At 45.2% G+C, this 21523-nt stretch overlaps 2 protein-coding genes across 6 annotated transcripts in view; one reads left to right on the top strand and one right to left on the bottom strand.

Annotated features, from left to right (window-relative positions):
* Nucleotides 1-11013, top strand: part of SYNM (synemin) — a 70526-nt gene extending 59513 nt beyond the window's left edge. Inside the window, exon 6 of the mRNA XM_030930948.1 lies at nucleotides 10781-11013. Within this exon, the coding sequence (XP_030786808.1) occupies nucleotides 10781-10796 (16 nt within the window). The 3' untranslated portion in view covers nucleotides 10797-11013. The remainder of the gene's footprint in view (nucleotides 1-10780) is intronic.
* Nucleotides 1-21523, bottom strand: part of TTC23 (tetratricopeptide repeat domain 23) — a 117439-nt gene that overhangs the window by 28688 nt on the left and 67228 nt on the right. For all 5 annotated transcript variants that reach the window (XR_004057369.1, XM_010382156.2, XM_010382155.2 and 2 more), the window contains one exon: nucleotides 11743-11848. Coding sequence is in view for 4 of the 5 variants with exons in the window: in XM_010382156.2 (XP_010380458.1) it covers nucleotides 11743-11848 (106 nt within the window). In the remaining variant the exon portion in view is untranslated. The remainder of the gene's footprint in view (nucleotides 1-11742; nucleotides 11849-21523) is intronic.

The following is a 21523-nucleotide window of genomic DNA, read 5'->3' as shown; positions in this document are numbered from 1 at the left end:
GATATGGTGGAAGGACCTGAGCAAGAGCAGCCTATGGGAGCTGAGAGGGGTCACTGGCCACCAGCTCTCCAGAAAACAGGGGTATAGTCCTGCAGCTGCAAGGAACTGAACTGTGCTCATAACAGGAACGAGCTTCAGAAAGGACCCCAACCTCCAGTTGAGAGTGGAGCTGGCCAACAAAGCAATTTCAGCCTTAGCAGAGAAGCAAGCCTTACTACACCAGACTTCTAACCGACAGAACTGCGAGGTAATAAATGGTAAACAAATTTGTTATGCAGGAAATAAAACGAATACAGGCAGTGCTATGGTCTGAATGTTTATCCCCCTCAAATTCACGTGTTGAAATCTAACCCCCACGGTGATGATATTCAGAGGTAAGGCCTTTCAGAGGTAATTAAGTCATGAGGATGGCACCCTCATGAATGGGATTAGTGTCCTTATAAAAGACACATCAGAGAGTTTCCTCACTCCTTCCACTGTGAGGACACAGTGAAAAGACAGCTGTCTATGAACCAGGAAGCAGGTCACCAGGCACCAAATCTACCAGAGCCTTGATCTGGGAATTTCCAGACTTCAGAACTGTGAGAAAAAAACTTCTGTGGTTTATAAGCCACTTAAGTCTATTGTGTTTTGTTATAGTTTCCCAAACGGACTAAGCCAGGAATCTCTAAAATGAAGATAAGAACAATTGCACTTGTTCCAGGTGTAGACTTAAGGGTGTCTACCCAGAGGCTCTGACTAGCAAAAGAATACCTGAAATAAGCATATATGCAGTCTGAATGTGTACCACCTACTTGCTCTGGAAATCCTGAACCAAGAAACCAGCACAGAAACTAGTGTGAAACTGGAAAAATCACAGGGCTCTAGCACAGGGTTTGGCAAACTTATTCTGTAAAGGACAGGATGGTAAATATTTTAGGCTTTGCAGGCCATATGATCCCCATTGTTGCTATTCAACTCTGTTGTGGCATGAAAGCAGCCACAGGCAATACATAAATGAATGAGAATAACCATGTTCCAATAAAACTTTATTTACAAAAACAGGTGGTGTGCAAATTTGGCCCATGTGCATAAGTTTGCTGCCCCTACCCTAGTAGAGGAAAATGTGACGGCTTCCTCCCCCGGGAGACATAGGACTCCCACAGAAGCACCTGTTGAAGATAGCTTAATGGTGACACATGACAAGCACATAAAGTTTGTTGGGGAAGATTATGAGCCATAAATATATACAGTGGTCTACTTGACATTTCTACTTGGAAATACCATATTTATTATGGAGCACTGTACAAACCATTATCTTCTGCTTTTAGAAATTTCCTCAATATTTGGTTATTCCTTTCTATCATTTCTAGTTTTGTATTTGTACTTTCTCTCTGTTTTCTTGATTGGGCCAGCTAGTGTTTTATCTGTTTCATTATCTTTTCCAGTGAATTGATTTGGATTTATTTTTCTCATTCTGTGACGGTAATGCCAGGTGCTTCCAAAGTGGCCTCCATTGTCTTCAGGTACAGCTCTCTAGAACACATGAGGATCAAAAATCCAATTAGCCCCTGTAAAGTGTGCTGCTTCTTGGAGGCAGCAGGGTGAGTGGCAAAGAGAGCAGGCTCTGGGCTTGCGTTATCTGGGCCCAGGTTCTGGCTCTACCCCTTATAGCTGTGTGCCTTGCTGTGTGTCTCAGGTTCCCCATCTGGAAAAGGGGGACCATTATATTAATAACTCCCTTATAAGGAGGTGTAAGAAGTAAACAGATTAATGCACACGAATAAATGATAACAGGACTGACCTATAGTTGGTGCTCAATAAATGTTGATGATTTTAATTTTAGGGACAGTTTTGATAATTGTGGCTATGGGTGTCCATACTGGGCTGAAATAGCAGGCAGACTGGAAGCAGCAAGTGGCAGAAATGGACAATGAGAGGAGAGACATATGAAAACACACAGAGCACTCAAAAGACACAGAAGTCTAGCATCCTTTGCAGATAAACAGCCCTGTACACCTCAAGAGCTCTGAGAACATGCCTGAAATTTACAATGAGAATCGTGGGTCTTAAGAAATGATCTAATTGTATTCCGTAGGATCTGTGTTAGAAAGGAGAGACGTAAACACTTGGGAAATGTCTACCAAATGTAGTCAACCTGAAGATAGCTTAGGTCTGAAACAAGTTATGTTCATCTGCAAGATTTACTCCATGTAGATTTTAGACAGTTGCCAGACAGGAGCAGGAATTGCACTCAGTGCCAGCTGGCCCTGGGGTCTGCAATTAGGCAGAAATCAATTGAACTGGATCCCTGTAACCCTCTCTTTCAATGGGGCCTGTCCCCAGCCACCAGCAGATGCATTTCTGGAGCACTACTCAGAAGTTTTTGTCTTGGTGGGAGAAAATCTACCACATGGAAAATGTTACATCTCTTCCTCACAGCTGACCCATGCAAGAAAACGTTACAGATTTAATGTGCAAACTGAGTATTAACTTTGGCTACTTTGATAATCTAATGACAGCAAATGTTGAGGATGAAGTGGCATTAATTTTGTTGATTATAAAAGCATTACAGAGATGAACATTCATGACTAAAATGAATGAAGATATTCAGGAGTGGAGTACTCTTTTGGTATTTTAATTTTCTGGCTAATTGGGAGTTAACTAAAGAATGTAGCCGAGTAATTCTTTCTAAAAGTAAAGATCTTTCTGCATCTCAGCCTTGTCCCTAAAGATGGGCCCTTACTGAGAAGACTTGCAGATGTATAAGGCACGGGGCAATTTGTGCACTGAGTTTCAGACTCTGGGCTTTGGCCGAAGCAGCATTGCCACGCTCAGGGAAAGGCAGAGGCCAAAAGGGCTAGGAAGCATTTCCCTGCCCTCTCCTGGGGTAGGAGCTGGTCTCCCTGGCACAGGTGGACACAGCTGCACCTCACATATATCAAGCCCTTTTATTTGTAATGTTCTCCCACCTCCCAGTATTCCTTCCCCTAACAGCCCCTTTGGGCTGGTCCTCTCAACCTGAGAATGGCATGCTCCTGTCCCTCAGTGCAGCTCAGCTCACAGAGAAGCTTCGAGGGAGGATGCTGCAGGGTTCAATTCCAACTAATGCGCAAATGGCTCCTAACCTCAGACTTAGGGACGCCCAGTCATATTTTCCAAAGAGGATGCTTGTTAGTGTACGTGGACTTCCGGAAGAGGGAATGGGTGCAAGGGTGGAACGAAGAGAGGAGACTGCGGAAGGAGTGTATTCCTTACATGAAGGCAACGTGGCTGCTGAAGTGACAGAAGGCCAGGCGTTGTGGTGGGCAGACAGAGATAGGCCCTGCCTGGGAATCTGCCCTCTGGGGACTGCCTCCTCAAGTTGCTGCTCTCTTCCTTCAAGTCCTTAGCTTCTCTAAGGTTTTGTGCTTTTCCCATTTTTGTTCCTGGTAGGTCTCTAGTCACAGGGGGATAAGGCCAGATAGAGGGTTCCCAGACAGATGTTGTCACATGCAAGCCAACCACACATCAGGCATCTGTGAACTCAGGTTAGGACCCCTGTATATTAAAATGGTCCAGAGCTGAGGAACAGAGGAAGGTCTGGTGCGTCCACATGCGCACCCTCCCTGTCTATAGATTTCAAACCACTTTTATCTTTATCTGGGATACAAGAAAGCTCCTTTATTGCAAGATCCTGACTTATTTCTCCCAACCCCCTCACCTTCAAATTAACTTTGAGAACTAAATCCACATGAGCAGTCTCTTAGGGGAGGGCAAATTGAGTCCTATAACTACAGCAAAGGGGTCACTTCCTGAGAAGCAGTTTATTCTCCTGGCAATGGACATCCCAGTCTATCTCTACCTGTGACAAGTGACAACAGGATTTCCAGAGGGATAGGAAGTCATAGCCCCTTAAAGTGGCTGCCACCTCCCGGCCTGAACCTTGTGCCCTGAAACAGGGAGTGGATTCACAAAGAGCCAGCAGTTTCAGCACTCTCACACAAGTCCATCCCTACCTTTAAAAACCACTTCTAGAATCCTCTGCAATCTGATGCCGAAGGCCTGGGCAGAAGCTGAGGTCATTTTCTAAAACACAGGAGCATGACTTAGCTTGTAAATCTGAGCCCTAATGGCATAGGTGTTCCAAGGCCGTGAATCTTCTATTTCCACTCTAACAGAATGTTTAGGTTGGCTGTGAGTTACAGCAGGGAGAAGGTGTGGCTCGGTGGGCAGGGTGGTTTGACGTCTCTGCAGATGGCTCTGTCTGAGGACTTGGAGCCACATCATTCCAAAAGACCCTGAAAGATTCTGTGTAGAGATGTTCATACACAGGCAAAAGAAAACAAGGCTTCATCCCAAGAGCAAGAGGAATGCAGGACTGCAATGTTGCCCACTGCCGGGGTGGCCAGGAGGCTTTTAATTAAAATAAATTCCAGTAACCCTGCGTTCATTTCCCTGTGGCTGTCCTAAGGCAGGAGTTGGAACAGTAAGGACAGTTTTCATTAAGAGGGAAGCCTCTGTGTACAATGTGACAATTGTCTTTTGTAGCAGTCTTAGGAAATAGTCCCTACTCTGTACCAACTGTAAAGGCTTTAAGGACCCCAGGGAGTTTAAAAATGTAAAGTCCCAAATCTTAGCCTGGTGCTAACCCAGAAGAGCTCCCTCACCCAGGAAACGAACACATTGAAGCTACTTAGACCCTGCTGGGGGCTGCTGTTCGAGGCTGCTAGCCTGTGGAGGCCACACGGGAAGCCTGAGAACACACAAAGCCTGGAAGAGACTCTTTCCTCACCCCAGAACCTTCAGTGGTCCCCACAGGAGACCCTCTTCATGAGGAACACTTTCACAGCGCCATAGACAGGGGCCTGTGACATGGCTTCAGGGCTGCTGCTCACTAGCTGTGTGATACGAGGAAGTCTGTGGCCATCTCTAGGGACAGGTGTGCATCCATAAAGTGAAGTGATCCAATGGCAGCAGACCACGTGAGGCTCACAGGGTATAAATATGCAGCGTGTCCACACACGGCCTGGTCACCACTGGGATCTGCCTGCTTAAGTGTCCTCACCACCAGGAAAGTGACCAGCCCCCCTCCGCCACCATAACTTGGGGCCACCATGTAGTGAAGGCTTCCAGCAACCTCAAGTTCCTGTCACTTGTCTTGGTGATGTAGATGCATTTTCCGTAAGCTGCCTTAAAAATCCTTTTTGAAGCCGAGTCGGGATAGAAGTTACATAGGCTTCTGTAAGAAGTTCTGAACACAAATTACAAACCAGCCCAGAAGTGAAAAACCCGAACCTCAGGAACGTGGTCACCATGTTGCTCATGCACTTCAGCCTCCCCAGGAGAGAAATGAAGGGACAGGCTTTGCTCTCAGACACAATGAAGGGACAGCAGCTGGTGAGCAAGCTTGATGAGGTTTCAGCTCTACCCTAGCTAGAGGGGCCAATAGCATACACCTGGGTGGGGAATAGGCCTTCTCTTCTCCTTCTCCGCTGGCCCCAAGGGCTGCCAAGCCCTGTAGCCCCTACCTGCCTGTCCTTTAGGGCTGCTCAGAGCCCTGCACCCTCAGCGGGAGTGGGGGTGGGGGTGGGGTGGGACAACTCCCTCTCTGGGTCTGGAGTGTGGTAAGTGGGTGGCACCTGGGGTCCATTCTAGGCCTTGCTTGGCCTCTAACTTGCTGAGTGACCCTGGACCCCAATCCCCTAGATGTGACTACTCTAGAGTGACTTCCAGAAGTTTCTGAGAACGGATCCTCCTGATGCAAGTGAAAACAGAGTACGGGGCATCTCTTTCCTTCTCTGGGCCTCAGCCTCACTCCACTGCACCCTCATTTCCCCTTTCTCCCTTGCTCCCTGTGGGGCACAGAGCAGGGATGGATGCCACATGTGTTGCTTGGGGAGCTCAAAGGCAAGGCCAAACTCAGGCTGGCTGGGCATTTTGTAAAAACAAATGGGCCCTGAGAAGCAACAGAGGAAGGTTCTCTCAGAGCACACAGGGGCCCAGAGGAGTGGGAAGTCTGAAGGGAGAGAGGCAGCTGGGGCGTGGCCAGCCATGGCTTACTCTCACTTGACTGTACCACCAGGCCCGCTTGGAGGCTCAGGTTGGAGGCATCATGAGAGGCAGCAGGGACAGCTAAGAAGAGCATGGGAAGGTAAAGGACACCTCACTGTGGCTGCTCCCAGGTGTCCATGTTACCTGTCAGGGGCCCACAAGACCTAGGGCCTGTGTACACTGGGGGTCCCTGATTTCTGGTCTCTCTGGAACACACGGGACCCAAGGAACATCAGTAATCCAGTGAGCAGGAGGCAGGAGGGCCCAGCACTGGGCAAGCTGAGAAGGCAGGCCACAGGGGAAGAGTTGAGAAAAGGGAGGGTTGTGTAAGGTAAAAAAGAGGAGACCTGGGTGAGATGCAGTGCCCAGCTCCTGATACTGACATTTTTTCCAGTCTACTGTGTAAAATGTGACTAGAGGCTAGGACCAGTGGGGGCGGGGGGGATATACATATTCGTGCATAGGAAATTATATCTTAGGAATCCACTTAGTCAGCCCCTGCCCCCTAAGCTCTAACCGGACAGAGCCCATTCCATCTGCTGTCACTGGACACTGCAGAACTCCCCAGCCTGCAAGAGCCCAGGCTGCAGATGGGGCTACTTCCAAACAAGGCCGTCTGCACTCAGCAGGCTCTGCCTCTCAAAGGCTGATGCTGAAATGTTCTTGGCTTTGAACCATTTCATTTTAATATCCTTTAGGAGATGAGTTATAAACACAAAGCCAATGCCTTGAACACTTAGCAGGGTTGGGAAAGCTGTTAATACCAAGTTTGTCTATGGCTGCTCTGGGAAGCTGGCCAGGCTCAGGTTCATGACATTCCAGGAGCCTGAATTGGGAATCTTTATGCAATCACAAGCCTTCGTGACTTCTTGGGCAGTTTTGTCTGCATAAGGAATACAGGGAAGGCACAGAGCAAAAGGATTAGCTTGTGCATTGAGACTGAAACACTTGCTCCTTGGCCACTGGCGTTTTGTTAGTTAGAGGGCAATGCCTTCAATGGGCATTCCGCATGCAAGCAGGCAGGCTAAAGAGAATCCTCAAAGGAGAAATTTTTCTCATTAATAATTATTTTCTTCAAAAATCAAAACCAAAACCAACCCCCCAAAAGTCTTTGTACTCAGTACAAACAGGTTTAAGCACAGGAGAGCAGAGCTAAGATTCCCCCTTGGTGCTGGGTGGAACATGCAGATTTGCTCCTGGGATCCAGCCAGGACTTCTGAATTAGAAGTAACCAATGTCCAGGTCAGAAAGTCCTGTGCTGTTGAGAGCTGTAAGGGATTTGCTTGCCCCTTAGTTGTTACACAAAGATAAGTTGCAAATTGCCTTCTCTTATTTCTCCCTGGTGGAGGCAGCAGAGGCCTGGAGAAACCTAGGCCACAGTGGATTTCTTTCATTCCTGCTGTGGGGGCAGTGGCCACGTGAGGGGACAGCAGGGAGGTGACATAAAAGACAGTGGGAATGTACCCACCCGTGCTCCTGCTGCAGCCCCTGGCTGGGTGGTGCCTGTTGCATTTCTGCTTCTAAAGGGAAGCTGATTCCCCACACGTGCAACACGTGCTGGCCTGGTGAGCTCTTTTCCAGCCTTTCCCACATCTGCCACTATGGGTGCAAGGATTTCAATGGCAGCAGTTTTTAAACTATGTTCATGGAGTAGGAATAGTTTGAGAGTTCTTCTTGCTTTTATTGTTTCTGATTTGCCCATTTAGGTGATTTGTTTGAGGCCTTAGGGGCAAAGGTTTATGCTTCTTTTTGCACCTGTTCCAGGACTTCATGTTGCTGCAGGACAATCAGCATTTATTTCTAGCCCACTGCTTCTCTGCCCTGGCTCCTCACTTAGCATTTACTCACCTTTACGGCCTCAGTAAGCTTTTTTCCTAACAGCATCAGGGTGATAAACAGTTCAAGTGTCTTCTGGTTGATAGGTACTGAATCTGACAAGGGCCTGCCTAGGAGCACCATACAGACTGATGGGGACTTGGTCCTTTTGGGGTAGAGCAAAGAGTAGAAACAGTAGGTCCTTCAGATTCATGGTACTTTCTGGTACGAAGAGGTGGCAGTGTGAACTCATCTGTAAAATGGGAGGTCCTGTCCTGCCTCCAAGCGTTGTTAAAAGGATTCAATGAGCATGTCTGTGGAAGTACCAGCACCTGCATACAAGAGGCGCCCAAGTGCTGCTGCTATGGTTGTTACTGTCATTGTTGCTGTCATTATTTTGATTCTTGCTTGCTCCTGAGTCTCTCCATCTTTTTTTTTTTTTTTTCTTTTTTTTGAGACTGAGTCTTGCTCCGTTGCCAGGTTGGAGCGCAGTGGTATAATTTCGGCTCACTGCAACCTCTGCCTCCAGAGTTCAAGTGATTCTCCTGCCTCAGCCTCCTGAGTAGCTGGGACTACAGGCGTGCACCACAACGCCCAGCTAATTTTTTTGTATTTTTAATAGAGACAGGGTTTCACCATGTTGGCCAGGATGGTCTCTATCTCTTGACCTCGTGATCTACCCACCTCGGCCTCCCAAAGTGCTGGGATTACAAGTGTGAGCCACTGGGCCCAGCCTCTTAGTCATCTTTTGCTTCTGCTTCAAGCAACCAATCCTCCAGGCCTAATGCAGAAGCCACCCCCTTTCCCAATTTGTAAAACTATCAGTACCAACTCCTTGTGCCTGTGAGAAGTTGTCTTCTTACCCATCTCCTTTATGTTTCTCACTTTTTTTTTTTTTTTTGGGAGACAGAGTATTGCTGTGTTGCCCAGGCCAGAGTGCAGTGGCACAATCTTGGCTCACTGTATAACCTTTGCCTTCCAGGTTCAAGTGACTTTTGCGCCTCAGCCTCCTGACTAGCTGGGACTACAGGTGTGCACAACCACACCTGGCTAATTTTTGTGTTTTTTAGGAGAGATGGGGTTTCATCATGCTGGCCAGGCTGGTCTCGAACTCCTGACCTCATGTGATCCACCCATCTTGGCCTCCCAAACTGGTTCCTCACATATTTCAATTCTGACTGGCAAGTGAGCTTTCTGGGTGCACGTCACCAAATGCCCTCAGCTGCTGCAGGTGGGAGCTGAGATTCTCCACATGCTCCTGGGCCCCAGGCCTTCCCATCAGCACTCCAAACCCTTCTCTCTGGGCTGCCTTCATTCTTGCGGTGTCCCTTGTCTGCCCCACACTTCACAGATTCTTTGGTGGGCCTAAGGAGGGAGGAGACATTTGCAGTGCCAGACCCTATAATGTGACATGACATAAAGAGCCTCTGGGGTGGTTGATGGCCTGGGTTCATATCTTTACCACTCACTGGTTATGGGTCCTTGGAAAAATTACCTAATCTCTGGGTGCCTCAATTTCTCCATCCAACAAATGGGGATAATTGTACCTATCTCATCGAGTTGGAAGGATTTCTGAATTAATAAATGTAATGTGGTGAGAACCGTTGCTGGTATGCCATATATAAGCAGTAGCTATTAATATTATAACTGTGTGAGGTCATTTAATTATCATATATTTATTATCTGTATCAAATAGGTATTATTATCATTTTCAAATTAAGAGAAGGCAATAGAGTGCTATATTTAGATTCGAAAACTTTCTAAAAATATATAACTAAAATTGGATTGCCTCTGATTCTGTAAATCACGCAAAGCAGAGTGGCCTAACTTCACAGCTGTGGGACAACAGCATTCTAGGGCACAGATTCACTAGGTTCCACTCAATTCATACCTGCAGTGAGTACACTGAGCACTGGGGTCAAGTGCTGGAAACCAGAATCCCTCTAGGCAAAAAGATGGTCTTTTGGCCTTAGCCTCCTCTCTGTTTGGTATTCATTCAGGAATGGACCCACCTGCCCTTACTCTGCCAGTTTACACCCCCGCAGAAAACAGGAAAGCTCTGACAGCAACCTGACACTCTTGCTTTCCAGGTCAAAAGTCACGGATCCAGCCTTCACACTTGTTTTGACTTACTCAGAGTCTTAAACATATTTCAGTTAGTTACCATCAGTTAAAAATTGGGCTGGGTCTGTGGTGGCTCATGCTTGTTATCCCAGAGTTTTGGGAAGCCAAGATGGGAGGGTAGCCTAGGGCCAGGAATTCGAGACCATCCTGGGCAGACTCTGTCTCTAAAAAAAAATTTTAAATTAGCTGGGTACAAGCAGTGTGTGCCTGTAGTCCCACCTACTTGGGAGGCTGAGGCAGGAAGACCACTTGAGCACAGGAGCTTGAGGCTGCGATGGCTATAATTGCACCACTGCACTACAGCCTGGGTGACAGAGTGAGACCCTGTCTCTAAAAACATAAAAAATAATTTTAAAAAAATTGAAGATTCTCCAATAAAACTCCAAATTTCTACCTTCTCTTAAAAAAGGAGCTCTGCTAATATAAGCCTCCCTTCCACATGGCTGCCAGGGGCTGGAGCTAAGTAGCAGGTATGGGTTTTAGTTTGCAACAGTCCTCACCACTCTGTTTCGTCTCTCTCATACTATAGCCATCAGTTAGCTGCCATTTATAACTATGCTTGCTGCTGCTGCTGGTTTCTGATAACCACCTGCTTCACTCACATTGCTTGCTTGGTTCCTGTAGACATTTAGATTTGTGACTTGCTATTCTAGGAGTTCCCATCAAACATGTATTTTAAGTGTTTTATTAATAGGTATGGAATAGAAAGTACTTTCCTCCTATTACATGAATTTTAGGCACCAACAAGCAAACCTGATGGTTAGTGTGGAATGTTCTAGGGAGCGGGGACAAGAAAGTTCACTTGTCTCCTCTCTCCATCCTTACACAGGCTCCTCCAGATCTAAAAAGGTGCTTCAAGCTCTAGCAGGTCAGAATGAGAGATCTGCAAGGTGTGATGGACAGATGGATAAACACCGACACCCCCTTCATCAGTTCCTCTGGGGACTGAAGCTCCCTGCCTGGCCCATGGATCTTTTTGGACCAGGTTGCTCATTGAAGCTTTCCCTTCACCTTCTCCCATGTGCTGGCCTCATTTTAGCGTGACTTCTACTTCCTGAATCAACCCCATGCCTTCCAGATGTTGATTTTATGCTTTTGAGCACAGTGGACCTTATTTTATTCAGTACGTAATTATTTTTATTTGATATCTTGGAATATACCCCTAGGTTTTCTTTATGAATTGTACTCCATTTCTGAATATTATGACCAAAAAAAAAAAAAAAAATCATTAGTACTATGTGTTTTCTGCCAATGGAGGCATGTTGTATGCTCTGTATGCTCTGAGCCCAGGATGGTGGATTAAACAATTCCTTAAGCTTGATGCTCTACCTATTATGCGGGGATATGAAAAACCATATGAGCCATAAATGGCAACTTCCTTTTTGGAATCCTGAAGCCGTGTAAGTTCATCCTGATGGAAAGTTCAGCCCTGACAGTGTCTGGAGGCCGGCTGGCCCAGAGGCCAAAGCTGTTGCCACAACAATCTTTAAAAATAGATCACCTCTGAAAGCAGAGCAGATTTCCCTGTAAGCCCAGTACAGATGCTCTGGGGCTCTTAATAGCTACGTTTGCATAGAGATTAGCTGTATTTCAGAATAATAGATTAGAAGAAGGCTAGAAGGGGAGAGAAACCAAAGGACTCTGAGGAAAGCAGCAGAGTAGCATAGCTGCAGATGATCAGATAAAACAGGCCTGTGTCGCAGCTCTGTTCACCTGTTAACCCATCTAGAAGACAGCTCCTTCACAGACCCAGGTGCCTGTGAGACAGGAAGAGAAAAGGATTCTTCTCACCATGGTGCTCGTGTCTCCCTGAAGTGACAGCAGCGTGGGCGACGATGTGTGCGGAGTCTGCTGCCTCCACTTGAGAGGGGCTTCTACTCAGGATGATGAGATGTGCCTGTCACCACAGAAAGAAGAAACATGTTGTTTACATACTTGGCAGCAGCAACAGGGAACTAACTGTCCTTGCAGAGATAAGCAGAAAGCCAAGGAACTTTCCAGCAAGCTAGAAGAAATGATTTATGTGGAAGTGAAATCAACTTGCAGGAGAGCTGGATTTTAAAAGGACTGAGTAGTGGAGGGAACACTGAACAATGAATCCAGATGGCTCAATGCTATGGCCAGGGCCTGTCACTAAGCAAATCATTAAACATCTATGATCCTTTGAGTCAGTGTCAGCAAAGAAGAAGAGGGAGTTACAAGAAGTAAAGAGATGGATAGAAGGTGTCAATGCTGTGCAGAGAAAGCGGACAAGTCCCGTGCCCTGCCTACCAGTCAGCCCCAAAAGTGGGACCTATCCATGGGTGTCAGCAGTCTCCCCACGGAAATACAGACTTCTCCTTTGTGCCTGTGCCACCAAGCCCATTTGCCTGCACCCTCTACAAACTTGCTCAGGGGAGCTGCCCAAGCACATAAAGCAGCTCAGTTCCTTGAAAATAAAGTCCACTAAAATGTTTTTGCCCAGGCATGGTGGCTCATGTGTATAATCCCAGCACTCTGGGAGGCCAAGGTGGCTGGATCACTTGAGGTCAGGAGTTCATGACCAGCTTGGCCAATATGGTCAAACCCCGTCTCTACTAAAAATATAAAAATTAGCCGGGTGTGGTGGTGCACGCCTATAGTCCCAGCTATTTAGAAGGTTGAGGCACAAGAATCGCTTGAATCTGGGAGGTGGAGGTTGCAGTGAGCCAAGATTGCACCACTGCACTCCAGGCTGGGTGACAGAGACTCCATCTCAAAAAAAAAAAAAAAAAAAAAAAAAAAAAAATTGTTTTTAAACAACAAACAAAAAACTATGATCTTATGAACATAAAATCACAATAATCCTTTCAAATAACATGAAAAATACATGCTTTCAAATAAAAAGTAACTACTCATCTCCCTGTCAGCATTTGGAGTTTTAAAATACTATTAGTAACTTGTTTACATTCATTCATACTTAGGATCGCCTACTATAGGAGAGGCATGGGCTAGAAAGTGTGGGCAGTACAAAAAATAAAATATGGTGAAGTAAGATAATACACTAATGTGAGTCAGTAGGTAGTTCACAATTAATTGCCAAAAGAGTGACAGAATACTAAAATGCCATGAGTAGGCCAGGCATGGTGGCTCACAACTGTACTCCCAGCACTTTGGGGGACTGAGGCTGGTAGACAGCTAGAGCTCAGGAGTTTAAGATCAGCCGGGGCAACATGGTGAAACCCTGTCTCTACAAAAAATACAAAAATTAGCCGGGTATGGTGGCATGTGCCTGTAGTCCCAGCTACTTGGGAGGGCTAAAGTGGGTGAATTGCTTTGAGCTCAGGAGGTTGAGGCTGCAATGAGGTATGATTATGCCACTGCACTTCAGCCTGGGTGACAGAGCAAGACCCTGTCACACACACACATACACACAAAAAGATAAAATGCTATGAGTTTAAAAAAGGAAAACACTAGGTTGGGATAGGCAAAATACACTAGCAATTCATAAGATGCAAGCTGCACTTTAATTCTTTTTTATTTGTGATACCAATTTTAATTTTCTTGATAATTGTTATCATCATTTTATACATGACAAAACTAAGATTGCTGAATGGGTGAGTATGATACCTCACAGCTAATAAGAGATAGAGATAAGAGTCTGACCCTGATCCTCTAACTTCAAATTCTGTTGTTTCTATCATGTCCTGAGTGCTGCCATTCCCCTCATCCTAGCCAGTGGTGGGAGACATCACTAACTGATGCCAGCACACTCCCCAGGGAACCCCGATTTGGTCCTCAGGAGCTGTGATTCATCCATGGGAGCTGGCACAGGAGATCAAGTCATCCCAGTTGAGCATTCTAGTCTGGACCATGCAGTCCTTCCTCCTCTTATGACCAGCTGAATGCATTTCTGAGACTATAATCAGGGTGGAGATAGAATCTTCGACTCTAGACTGTCACCTTACTTGTCACATGCTAAAACCTGCTGAGCTATTGGCTCCGGACTTTTTATGATGGGGCTACTACAAAATAAGATTGCAGGTAATAATTTTTATTGCTGCATTAGAATAATCAGAATTTCTTATTCATAAGTGCCAACAATACCCTTCGCTTTAAAGCAACTTTTCTTTTTATCTAATATAAGTTGAATATGTGATTTTGGCACCCCCAAATTAGCCACTGTCCTTGATTTGGCATGAAAGGCCCAATCTTAAGCTCTGACTTGAAATGTTTTTCAAATAATGGGCACTATGAAATTCAACTTCATGTATGTATAGACAATAGGAGCCACAGGGATAGAGTCAAATTATTACTTGTGTAGTGTTTGGAGAAAGGAAAAAAGAGAGGAAATACTCACCCCCTCCAAAAAAATACCAAATGCAAATTGAGCCATGTTTACTTTGTTTTTCCCCTACTATCTCTACGATCTGTTATTTGAAGAGAACAATCACTGTGTAATGCCAGAAAAGCTTTAACTCATATGATGCAAAGACATATAGTATTTTAGATCAAAACTAAAACAAGAAAGATTTTATATTTTGTTTCTTCCTATTCAGTATTACAAATTCAAGAAAATGCTAATAGATATGTGTCTAACAAAATTATTTTCAAATGAATAATTACATGTTCTGAAACCACTGTAAGTTGTTTTTTTTGCCATGGAGACAAAAAGCAAAGTTTTCCAAGAGCAAAATACACACAATATCAAGAAAGTGAGTCAGGCTGGGTGCGCTGGTTCATGCCTATCTCAGCACCTTGGGAGGCTGAGGCAGGAGGATCACTTGAGCTCAGGAGTTTGAGACTAGCCTGGGCAACATAGTGAGACCCTGTCTCTACTAAAAAATAAAAAAAAATTAGCCAGGGGTGGCATACACCTGTAGTCCCCAGCTACGCAGGACGCTGAGGTGAGAAGATCACTTGATCCTGGGAGATCAAGACTGCAGTGAGCAGTGATTGTGTACTGCACTCCAGCTTGGGTGACACAGCAAGACTGTCTCAAAAAATAAAAAAAGAAAGTGGGTCCTGAAAGCTTAAAGGGATTTGAATTTATCACAAAATTTTCATGACTTAAATATTTTTCTACATGAGATGCTAACATAAGCAAACATTTATTATTCATTATTCACTTCAGAAACTCAATCCCTAATGTAATTTATTTGATGTTCATGAAGCTTTTAAAAACCATACGCCAGAGGGAAGGGGATTTGACGGGGGGCACCCATGATGTCTAAAATGTGCAAAATTAGCATCTCATTTATTCACTAAAATTCAATTTAATTCCATTTAATTTAATTCAGTCCTATTCAATTCAACTTATTTTAATTTTTAAATGCTTTCTATATGCCAGATATTGTGCTAACACTAGGAATTATCCCTAAAAATTAGGCAGGAATTTTAGTTTTAAAGGAGCTCACATGTGAACTACAAAAATGTAGGATAGTTTGCATTTTATGCAGATTTACAGACACCGCCCCTCATTAGGTTTTTGCACCCAGCTAACTAACTTCCTATCTACCCTTACTTTTGTCATCATTTTCCAAGATTTCAGTATCCATGAGATTGGCCTGTACTCAATCAGGCAAGAAAGAGATGGCACATGTAAACAGGTTAATAGAGGAAAAGAGGTCAATAAAATGATTCCTGGCATGGAGGAAATCCAAGGTGAGTGTGTTGGGTCCCAAGACAAGGTGCCGGGGCATTTGCTATAATCAGAAAGAAGAACTGTAGAGAAATGAGCAGTGGGTTTCAGCGGAGACGCAGCCTACCTGCAGGGACCTTGAAGGGAGGGGATGGAGGAATGGATGCTCTGTCTCCATGTCGTCCCTGGTCCAGGCTGTGTACCTCTCAGTCTGAGGGAAAGGGCACTGAGATGGTAATTAAAGCCTCTGGGGCACAGAATAGGGCTGTGAAGGATGCAGAGTGTAGCTGAAGGACCAAATGGAAATGTCCAGCAAACGACCCAGCTAACATCTTGGCCTCTCAAGTTTCTGACAAACTTACTTTCCTCCTTACTCTCAGCTGCCCAGTCCTTGGGTCACACTCCAGACCTCATCATCGCCCACTCTGTGCTACCACTGGATCCTCCAGCTCACAGACCCATTTTGACTCTTGGGAGGCCCTGGATCTATTGCATCCATGCACATCTACTCCACTGCCCTCTGACATTCTCACTAGTCATCCACCCCTCCTGCTGTCCTTCCCTTCTTCTTCAGCTTAATGGGCACTGCCCATTGCCTGTGTTGAAAATGCCCTCCACTGATGCATTAATTGAGATGGTAAAAAATGGGGAACCACCTAAGTATCTATCAGCAAGGGAATGAACATACTGTGGTTTATTCTACAAGTTCTTGATTGAACTCCATCTACATATGTTAACATGGTTATATTTCAAATACATACCACTGAGTGAAAGAAGCAACTTGTAAAAGGATGCAAACACCATGGCACCATTGATTTTCAAGTTTCTTTTTTGGGGCAGAAGAACCCGAACAAAATTTTCTGTGGTTCTCTAATATACACAGCAGGAAAGAGTAGAACAGCTGCTCTCACAGAAGTAGGTGGATGGGGCCTGGAAGTCTGACCACCTGCTCCCAGCTGGCTGCCCCAGAACCTCCATGGAACATGAGGGCTCAGGGTGACACAGATTGAGAACCACAGCACATGCTGGGCAGTGAGGCTTCCTTAGGGAGTGAGTGCAAAGGGCGTTGACAAAGCTAGTGATTAGACGACACTCTCTTTCCAAACTCAACCATTGTTCACAATTTCGAACAATGCTTCATTTGCTAAGGGAATATAAATACACTGTTACATGCATCTGAGAGCATTTAAGGACTAGGAATCACAGTTAACAGAATTATAGGCATCCTGCTTGCATCTCCTGGATTTTTGCAAGAGATCAAGTAATGGGCCTCGCGGGGGCTCCACAGTTTGACCACACTCACTCCTTCTCCTCATGATTTATTAATCTCCTCAGGGCTTGCATTTCCCCTCATGTCCTTTGTTCTTTTCAGTATCTTATGGTTGCATTTATCAACTGTCATCTTGAAGCTGAGGAGGAATATTTAATATCCCCAAATCCCTTGGGGTGCTGGCATGTTGGACTGGGTTAAAAACAAACAAAAAACCTGTAATATCCCACATTGAACAAGGTCATTAATTAAGAAAAAACAAACAAACTCATCCATAAGACCAAGGACCTCAACCCCTGCCAAGGCACAGAGCAGCTGTTTCATCCTGGTGCCTTGTGTGTGTGTTTGGGGGAAACCACAGATTCCTCAGTGCCAATCAAGCTGTCAATAGATGCAGCCAGAGCCAGAACTGGCAGACTTTTATCTAACTGGGCCTGTCCCCTTGGATTTGTAAAATGTGTAATATTTCCTAAAGAGAAAGCTTGATGACTAGTGAAAAGGATGAGAGATACTTCTATTTCTGCAGGCAGACCCCATCATCTGAACACTCAACTTCAAACCCTGGGAGGAGTCTGAGTGTGGAATCCCAGCTCTTGGGGATGGGGTGGGTCTTGGGGGTGAGGGAAATATATTTTCCCCCCACTCTGCAGTAATTAGGGGTTCAGTGACAGAGCAAAATCTCTCCTACAGCAAAGTAGAGAGTAAGTACACAAGAAGATCAAGGTACATTTGTGGACTTAGCCTGGATGTATTTACTCTGGAGATGAGAACACTCAGGGAAGAGACAATAGAATTCTTCAACTTAGTCACAGCCAGGATCTCTTTGTACAGCTGAGGGCGAGCAATGGAGGGACACAGGGAAGGAGGGAACTAACACCGATTCATCATCATCTTCTGCCATGTGTGGTACTAAGTGAAGTTTACCACTTACAGGTTCACTCAGTCTCAAAATTACCACTGAAAGTGATGTGAACAGCCCAATTTACCGAAGGGGAAATTAAGCCTCCAGGAGATTAGGCTACTGGTTGAAGGTCACATTGTGGGTCAGAGGCAGAACAGAGATTCAGACTAAGGCCTTTAATTCCCAACTGCATACTTTTCTAGTCTAACACTTGGTTATTGAGAGTGTAGAAGTTACAGAAAGATGATTTTCTAATCAATGTAATGAAGAGCTATTTAATGGTCAGAGAAAGAGGTTGTGAAAGAGTAGACTGTCTAGAAATGCAGTGGGCTGCCTAGAGGGAAGAGTGAGGTGCTAACATGTGGATGCCTTAGCAGCTTCTAAATGCTTTAGAGGGATGCCATAAAGGAGAGAAAAGCGGCAGATGGTGGATAGAGAAGATGTTATGGCGCCATCCACCAAGAGTCTATGAGTCTGCTTTGTTTCAAGTTTGTGCCTTAATTCAACAGAAGTTCAAGTCCACTTGTCATTGGAGGTGTGAGCTTGCTGTTTCTTTTATAACTGACTAGTTGTGAAGCTGCATAGCTTTCCTTCTCATCCTGCCAAAACTGGTCATTTCACCCTTCAAATTTGAGCTGACACCCTTACGCAAGACAGGGTCACGTTGCAGCCCCAGGTTGTCATTTCCTTCCCTCTCCCATCTCTGCCCAGCAGGGAAGCCTTTCATGGCTACACACACCTTGGAGGCTGGGGCAGCTGGTGAACCTTGGCTAAGAAAAAGATGGAGCTGGGAATCCCTGGGGGATTAGATGAACAGGAAGTCACTGGGAGCAGAGAGCATTGGAAAACTGAGTTCTGAGGGCCCTGGACTAAGCTAGTTTCTTTTAATAGTCAGAGAAAGTCCTCAGTGGCAGCTCTCCAGTTGTCAATTTTAGCTCCTCCAAAGAGCTGGGGAGAAAAAGCACTACTCTGTATAAGCATTAGCAACAAAATAGATACCTCAGGGCTTATATTTTCTTCGTTTGGTTGCAAGTATGTGTTTTCTTAAAACTTAATTAGATTTTTAAATGATAAGAGTATTACCTGCATATAATCTTTAAAAATTTTAAGTGGTGGAAAAGAATAAATAATTGAAATTAAAAATACTCCTTCCCCCTTCGACCTGCCTCACCCTCTTTTTCTCCCCATTCTCAGCCTTACAGCTAATCAGTTTCCTGTACTGTTCCAGAAATCAATCAATCTCTCTCTCTCTCTCACACACACACACACACACACACACACTTATGACCCAGCCACGCGCCGCTCTTAGCTTCATCTCCTATGACCATACTAGGCTCCAGCCACAATGGCCAGACAGCTAAATTGTATTTCTTTAATTATGAGTGAGGCTGAGGACTCTCTCTCTCTCTCTCTCTCTCTCTCTCACACACACACACACGCACACACGCACAATCATAACCCAGCCACGTGCCGCTCTTAGCTTCATCTCCTATGACCCATACTGGGCTCCAGCCACAATGGCCAGACAGCTAAATTGCATTTCTTTAATTACGAGTGAGTCCAAGGATTATTTTTGTATGGTTATTGGTCATTTATGTTTCCTCTTCTGTAAACTGTATGTTCCTGTCTTGTGCATGTTTCTACTGAGTTGTCTTTTTTATCCAGATTTTTAAAGAACTCCTTCTGTATTTTCTTCTCTTTGACATTTATGTTTTGAGTTTATGATATATAATCACAGAGTAGTTTTTCATTTTTACTCTGTCAAATTTATCACTTTCTTCCTTTCTCTTTTTCTCTTCTGTCTCCTAATGTATACTTATCTGTATATATGCAGAGAAAAATTGTTCAGCAAGTGTCAATACTGGCTACTTCTGGGCCGGGAGGTTTGAGGTGACTGATGGCATATATTTGATCTTTCCTATATAGCCTGATTTTTAAAAAACAAAGAGCACGTATCATTTTTAGAAAAAGTAGTTATTACTTAAAAAAAAAAAAAAAAACAGTAATCTTCCCCTTTGTGGTACTTGGATTGATGTCATTCTTAGAAAATTTTTATAGTGAAACAATATGAAACAATAAGTGAAATAGTACGAAAATGGACTAATACAGTAAATTGGTACCAGCAGAATGGGGCATTGCTATAAGATACCAGAGAATGTGGAAGCGACTTTTGAACTGGGTAATGGGCAGAGGTTGGAAAAGTTTGGAGAACTCAGGAAGATGTGGGAAAGTTTGGAACTTCCTAAAGACTTGTGCAATGGCTTTGGCTGAAATGCTGATAGTGATAAGGACAATGAAGTCCAGGTTGAGGTGGTCTCAGATGGAGATGAGGAACTTGTTGGGAACTGGAGTAAAGGTCATTCTTGCTACGCTTTAGGAAAGAGACTGGTGGCTTTTTGGCCCTGCCCTAGAGATCTGTGGAACTCTGAACTTGAGAGAGATGATTTAGGGTATCTGGTGGAAGAAATTTCTTTCTGTTTTTTTTCTTTTGAGACAGAGTCTCGCTCTGTCACCCAGGCTGGAGTGCAGTGGCGCAATCTCGGTTCACTGCAACCTCTACCTCCTGGGTTCAAGCGATTCTCCTACCTCAGCCTCCTGAGTAGCTGGGACTACCGGCATGTGCCACCAGGCCTGGCTAATTTTTTGTACATATATGTTTGTTTTTTTGTAGACAAGGGGTTTCACCATGTTGGCCAGGATGGTCTTGATCTCTTGACCTTGTGATCCACCTGCCTCGGCCTCCCAAAGTATTGGATTACAGGCATGAGCCATTGCTCCTGGCCTGGTGGAAGAAATTTCTGAGCAGCAAAGCATTCAAGAAGCAACAAAGCATAAAAGTTTGGAAAATTTGCAGCCTGACAATGCAGTAGAAAAGAAAAACCCATTTTCTGGGGAGAAATTCAAGCTGTCTGCAGAAATTTGCATAAGTAACGAGGAGCTGAATGTCAATCACCAAAACAATGGGGAAAATGTCTCCAGGGCATGCCAGAGACCTTCACAGCAGCCCCCCTCATCACAGGCCCTGAGATAGTAGGAAAAATGATTTTGTGGGCCCAGGACCCCCCTGCTGTGTGCAGCCCAGGGACTTGCTGCCTTGCTTTCTGCTCCAGCCATGGCTAGAAGGGGCCAACGTACAGCTTGGGTGTGGCTTCAGAGGGTGCAAGCCCCAAGCCTTGGCAGCTTCCATGAGGTGTTGAGCCTGCGGCTACACAGAAGTCAAGAACTGAGGTTTGGGAACCTCTGCCTAGATTTCAGAAGATGTATGGAAACGCCTGGGTGTCCAGGCAGAAGTGTGCTGCAGGGACGAAGCATGCACAGAGAACCTCTGCTAGGGCAGTGTGGAAGGGAAATGTGAGATGGAAGCCCCTACACAGAGTCTCCACTGGGCACTGCCTAGTGGAGCTGTGAGAAGAGGGCCACGGTCCTCCAGATCCCAGAGTTGTAGGTCCACTGACAGCTTGTACTGTGCTCTGCAAAAGCCACAGACACTCGATGCCAGCCCATGGAAGCAGCCAAGAGGGGGGCTGTACCCTGCTGAAGGCCCTGGAGCTCATCTCTTGCATGAGCATGACCTGGATGCGAGACACTGAGTCAAAGGAGATCATTTTGGAACTTTAAGGTTTAATTACTATCTTATTGGATTTTGGACTTGCATGGGGTCTGTAGCCCCTTTGTTTTAGCCAATTTCTCCCATTTGGAATGGGTGTATTTACCCAATGTCTGTACTCCCACTGCATCTAGGAAGTAACTAACTTGCTTTTGATTTTACAGGCTCATAGGTGGAGGGGACTTGCCTTGTCTC

The sequence above is a fragment of the Rhinopithecus roxellana genome, chromosome 5, assembly GCF_007565055.1.
Source record: "Rhinopithecus roxellana isolate Shanxi Qingling chromosome 5, ASM756505v1, whole genome shotgun sequence".
In the NCBI taxonomy this organism is placed as follows: Eukaryota; Metazoa; Chordata; class Mammalia; order Primates; family Cercopithecidae; genus Rhinopithecus; species Rhinopithecus roxellana.
This window is presented reverse-complemented; position numbering and strand designations above follow the sequence as displayed.